We start from the raw sequence: 6,191 nt of genomic DNA, 5'->3' as shown, positions 1-6,191 counted from the left end.
TGAAAACTTATCAATCACAGAAAAATAGGTAAGAGGTGTGGCTGTAAGGGGAGGTTTTCCATTTTGCTCAAGGAAATTTCACATTTGTCAGGGAAAAGACAAAATTTTGAAATTTAATGTTTGTTGTGACCATGTATAATATATATGTATGTACATTATTGTTGTCTTCCCATCATAAATTTAGATTCTTGTCCTTTTTTTTGCTAGGGAAAGGACAAGAACCAACTTTTTTGCAGTCACTAGGAAAAAGCTGCAGTGTCATAATCCCATCAAGTATTCCAACCGAACAACACTAGACAATGATCTAAGAATTTTAGCTACTGCATGTAATCATAGGGTTCCATCAGACACTGCAGATTTAGAGCAGATAATTGAGAATTATAGAAATAAGGCAAGTAGGGTGAAGTCTGTGCAGAATCATGTTTCACATGATTATAATCGCACTGTGTACCAGAAACAGAATTTGAACCAATGTAAATCGCCAATAACAATCAACAACCAATGGGCACCATTTAGCATGCCTCATTCACCACCATACTATGAAACTCAAAGTCCACCACCATACATGCACCATCGAACCCCAAGTCCTGTGTCCCATTGTCGGCCACCATACATGCAGCGCACAACTTCAAATCTACGTCCACAAAGCCCAAGGTGGCATTCTCCCTTTCAAAATGTCAATTACAGCAGACCTAATTTGTCACCTGCCTTTTCCCCACAATATCATTATTCACCCATGGGAGGGTATCATCAGAAACCACACCAGACACACCCCAACCATTCTCATAGAAGTTTTAAGACTCGCCTAAATGAACATGACCATCCCTCCAAGAAGAGACTTAAGTATACCAACCAGGCGCACAAAGAACCTGGCAAGAAATTCAGGGAATCTCTTAAAAGTGTAGCTGAAACTAAAACTGTTACCACTATTGGGTCAGGTGATGAAACACAAGATGATTCTCCAGTGGAAAGCCCTGGTCCTAAAACAAGCAGTGCAGAAGCAGAGGCAAGTGTGGTCAAAAGCAATGATGAATGTTTTTCACAGTCTATAATAGAGGAATCTTTTAATTATGATGAATGGGTGAAAAAGCAAATTGCTATAACAAAAGAAATCTCTAAAAGTGAATAAGCGTGTAATGTTCACTTTTTTGAATGATCCATAAGCTTGTAATGTTTATATTTTTGTAAAAATTGTTCAGTTTAGTTCTTCTTTGTTATTTTTGTCTACATTGGTCTATGAACTGATGGATCCCTTCCAGTCAAGCCAGGTCAAACATACCCTCGAAGATTCCATTTAATGAATTCATTTTTTAAAAGTTGAATTGTGTTAGTTGTAGTAGATTTCAGATTCATCTTTGCATTGCTGTGTGTGTATTGAGTGGTGAATTCACAGGCATGGTAGTTATCAGATTTCTACAAGCTCAGTTTTCTTGAATTTCATGTAAATGTCTTCAAAGCAATATTAGCCATTCAAAGATTTCTCATTACATATGCAGGAATGCAGATATTAATTATATACCAGTTGCGGCAACAACAAATGGATTCATTTTTCCAAAAATTTATTTTTGAATAGAACCTTGGGGGGAGGAGTGGTACACTTGACCTGTCTTGACTGTAAGATGCAAAGTCTAGACAGGAAAATAGCAGTACACTATATATACACCCCAAATGTTGAGCCAGTATGGTACAAGCTGTCTTTCAATGTAATAAGAGGCTTCCAAGTAATATTCAACAGTAATATTGCACCTAAAAAAGATGCACATGCATGTAGCCTGGTTTCTTGCAAGTAGAAATTTAGTGAAGGTGTGAAGACAGTCAAGAGTCTCTGCTGCTAATGTGTAGCATTTTCATTTTGGGATGACAAGCGTGGATAACAAAAAAAGGATAGTTGAGTTGCAGATCATGTTGGGTTGATTCAGCATTTTGCATTAGAATATAATTGCAAAACATGTAACAATTTACTTTAAAGACACAATCGTGGCATCTACTAGTTGTAAATGTACGTCATTTCACAAAAATAATATAGTCAAGGTATGAAAAAAGACACCACTGTACATCACTCTAAGCTGCAGTTAGCTGCTAGGCTTCTAAAATACTGAGGAACAAACTTGGTCAGGATCCATGAAAGCTTCATTTCTCCTCATAACTAATACCTATTATTTAAATTTTTTGGCTTTCAAGAAAACAAGGTGTAAAGATGAGTTAAATAAACTTAAGTTTGAGATCTGTCGTGAAAAAAATATGGTAACTGGTTTCCCTACCTTTAAAAAGTTAAACCATTGAAATTCTCATTCAACAAGCTTTTTCAGCTTTATTCAGCTTATTTCCAAGTGAACTGCACTTGGTTTCTATACAGTCACAGCTTCATTATGTAATCCCTATTATTGGGATTATGTAATCCTCTTTATATTTAAGCCCATGTATCCTTGCTGAAAGATGACATACTCCAAGAAAGCATCTAACCATCAAGTTATTTCTGACCACAAGAAGTGGGGGTCAGGGTTAACAGAGAAAGGATGGGCCTTATAAGAAAACATGATTTCGAAAAGGAGTGGGTGCTTTGAATAGCTCTATTGTGACTCTACAGAGCATTAATTTCTTACCTCTGCACATTTTCTGCCAACCCCCCTCCCCCGTATTTTTTGTGGTGGTTTATGTGAACTTTGGTGACACCTACCTTTGGTCAGCGTGTTGAAAGTGGTAGATGATGCTTTTGATGACTGTCTTCCAAGTACATGTGACTCTTAACTTAAGAGAAAACATACTTGACTCAAAGCTGTGATCTCCAAAAGCGGTTTTTTGGTTGTGTAAAAAGTTCCATTCACCAGGAGAAGGTAAGGCTGTGCCTTTACAACAGTTCAGCCAGATTTATGAAAAGGGGATGGCTAGGGTTCTTCCAGCCTTGCTTCTCTATGTGCATCCCTAGATCACTGGTTTATTTTGCTGAAATCCTTTTTGTCTGTTCAAATTATAACTTGAAAAGCATGAGGAAATTATTTTATTCATCACTCTTATTACAGCAATGCCCACCCTAGAAATAGTTAGGCCCTTTTTTTCTTATTGTCTGTGATGTGGATTAGGATGGAGAAATTAAGTCATTTTGAGAGTTTACCGTAGGGCATTTCTGATTTGATAGTCTTGTGAATTTCACCATGGAGCACTATTTTCTCTCACTTATAAGTCCATCAAGTGAAGATGATATATTTTTTCGAATAAAACTAACATGAGGCAGTAGATGTTTCATATTTTTAACAAATAGTCATTTGAGCTAAGTAGATAATCTTATACTTGACTGAGAGATAATTTAATGACCTAAATAAAGTCAAACCCAGACCAAAAAACTAAAATAAACAGTCTTTTTTTAATATTGTACTTCAATGTTATTTGAACAGTTTTTATTTCCCTGCCATGGGGCATTTCTTGGCTGTTACCTGTGCGGTGGGAAGCGGGGTTGGGGTACATGTGGTAAATTTTAAAACTTCCATATTCACTAAACCACATAAATATGGTCTGTTGGGTTGGGGCACACTGGTGTATAGTATCTTGTTGTTGTTATGATTTTTGATAGAGGGCTTCAAGATTAATAGTTATTCCCTGCTACTCTCTTTGAACAAAGTGTATTATTATTAATATTTATAATACTTATCCCTAGTATAGGTAACCACAGTGCCTGAAATAATTGACAGACTGAGTAGCTGTAATGCTGTTTAAGGAATCCATAATTGCCATTTCTGTACACTCCTGTGAATAGTGCTCATTTTGTCTCAGCCCCTCTTTCATCTGATGGAAACAATATTCACAGGTATTAAGATTTGGTGAGTATGGAGGCTGAAATAGTAATGTCACCCCTCTCGTTGCAAACATTGTTCTGAGAGCCCTTTCAGTAGTTCTACCGTGGTGAAAACCACAGTTGTCCATTATCAGGGTATCTCCCTCTAGAAAGACCGGAAGACCATCGCTCCTTTCGCATTCAAGTGCATAATCGAAAAAAGCTATGAGTTCCTCGCCATTCGAGGCTCCAGGAATAATATTATAATAATCGACACCGAAAACACTATGCAAAAGGTTCACCGTGTAGGTTGCGTTCGATGCGTACCTTTGCACCTCCACCGCCTTCATGCCCCTATAACTGCTTCCATACAGACGATTAGATGTTGTTTTGACAACTGAGGCTTCATCAAAGAAGTGTAGTGTAGTGGGGCTCAATCCCTGTGTGATCTGCAGATAATCATCAACTTTCCAAATATTTTTGGCCCGTTCTGTAGGAATTTGGCAAACTTTCTTCCGTGTCATTCCTAACTTGTCATGTAAACTATGTTGTATAGATGACTCAGATGGCAAAGTAGAACCATCACATATTCCTTCTAGGTAAAGTCTATTTCGTATCTCGTGGGCATAGGTTGTCGGCTTTTGAAGTTTCCAAATTTCCATGCACTGCAAAACGTTATCTGTCACTTTACGCGGCTCACTTCCGCCATGGGAAAACGCAGTCAAGGTTCCATACCGTTGAAAATGACGAATTATCTTTCTGACAGCACGCGTCGTCACTTGTAAGTCTCGAGAAATCTGCTTTTTGGAAAATCCACGATTGTACTAGTCAAGAATTTCCCCTCTAAATGAGTCGGGGAGAGGTTTTCCGGGCTGGTAAATGCGACCAAGCTGGTTCCTCGCCGCCATTTTTTGAAAGCAAGAGTGTCTCCATATAAGGAGCATCGCTTGTTCGCATAGTCCAATCAGCAATCGAAGTTTGATTCGAACATTTCAAAAGTGAATACATTATTTAAAACGACTAACGGGTTGAATTTTGGAATAATCGATCCATTAATATAATCTAGGGGGGTACGCTTGACTTGGCTTGACTGTAACACGGGGGATCTTTCACTTTTGCTGTGGTAACTAAGGATGATTATTCAAAACTAAATAAAAAGACCCCAATCCATCTGCTGGTAGTTTTAAGTGAAAAATCTTAGATATAAAATTACTTCGTGACATGTCACCATAAGTTTCCTATAGGAAGAGAATGCGATAACTGAAGTTTCTTACAAAGTGCGATGGAATTATTACAAATTGTGACAGCTTAGTTGAGTATTACAAAGTGCGAAGGACAGTTATTACAAACTGCGACAGGCTTTTTTTTAAATTTTTTTTTATTACGACAGATATTACAAAGTGCATGCGATGATTATCACAAATTCCGACAGTACAAGCAACTTCCATACTAGAGCTATGTCAGGGCGTTTAAACAAACCAGTCTATTTTTAGACACATTTTGTAGTACTCATTTTTTCTGGAAAAAAGTAACCTACACTGCATAGAAACATGAGTACGAGTTTCAATTTGAAAGTAAGAGCTGACGTTAGGGTTGGGAGACGCGGGAAAATTTCCAGAGTACAAGCAGATGATAAACGAGGAGTTGTATTTTTAGTAATTGTTTGTTTATATTTTTTAAAATTCTTTATTTGCTTATGGAAGTAATTTCGTCTAGGTCAAGAACGGTTTAAGGGTGATGAATCCCGAGGAAGAGAAGATGTTTTTTCATGTGTTTGGCTGCTCTACTATGTCTTTGTCTGGCACATCACTTCTGCTGTATGCACAGAGAAAAAACTATCGCCATGAATAAAGGAGAATTTCAATGATCGATATCTTCGCGTGCACCCTCATTTATTCGCGAATCGGCAAATAGAACCGCCAAACGTATATAAATCTCTCGTGTTCGTCGAGATTCATCACTAAAAAGCTCTGGATCGAGACCTTGATGAATACTTCCACAAGTAAATAAGCCATCTAGAAAATAAAAAAAAAACAATTGTTAAACACTCGCCTCGTTTATATTCTGCTTGCACTATAGAAATTTACTCGAACTTTCTCGATCTCGTCCAGGTGCGTTGTACGTGTTGTTATCGCATAGGAGTGAGTACCCCAGATGATAAGAAAACCAATTGCGTCCACATGCTTCTGATCTTACATCCGACAAATTTTGGCCTTTTCCCACTATTGTAAAGAATAGTGTGCTGGCTCGCACAAGGCTCGCCAGCAAAAATAAAGGAATTTTCGTTACGAGGCCGAAACTACCATGTAACTTTTGAAAACCGAAACAGTGTTCTTATTGGCTAATGAAAACTGAGTACGCAATTCAATTATGTATTTGAGGTTTTAGGGTGCGTCGCAAAGTTGCCGAAATTAAATTTCAC

General features: G+C 37.7%; 1 protein-coding gene across 1 annotated transcript in view; it reads left to right on the top strand.

The window, feature by feature from the left end:
* The window catches only part of LOC140943906 (uncharacterized), a 4,175-nt gene extending 1,866 nt beyond the window's left edge, over positions 1 to 2,309 (top strand). The window contains exon 4 of the mRNA XM_073393016.1: positions 208 to 2,309. Within this exon, the coding sequence (XP_073249117.1) occupies positions 208 to 1,129 (922 nt within the window). The 3' untranslated portion in view covers positions 1,130 to 2,309. The remainder of the gene's footprint in view (positions 1 to 207) is intronic.
* The last annotated feature ends 3,882 nt before the right edge of the window (positions 2,310 to 6,191 follow it).

The sequence above is a fragment of the Porites lutea genome, chromosome 7 (genome assembly GCF_958299795.1).
Source record: "Porites lutea chromosome 7, jaPorLute2.1, whole genome shotgun sequence".
NCBI lineage: Eukaryota > Metazoa > Cnidaria > Anthozoa > Scleractinia > Poritidae > Porites > Porites lutea.
The sequence above is the reverse complement of the archived record's forward strand: the minus strand, read 5'-3'. Positions and strand labels throughout refer to the sequence as shown.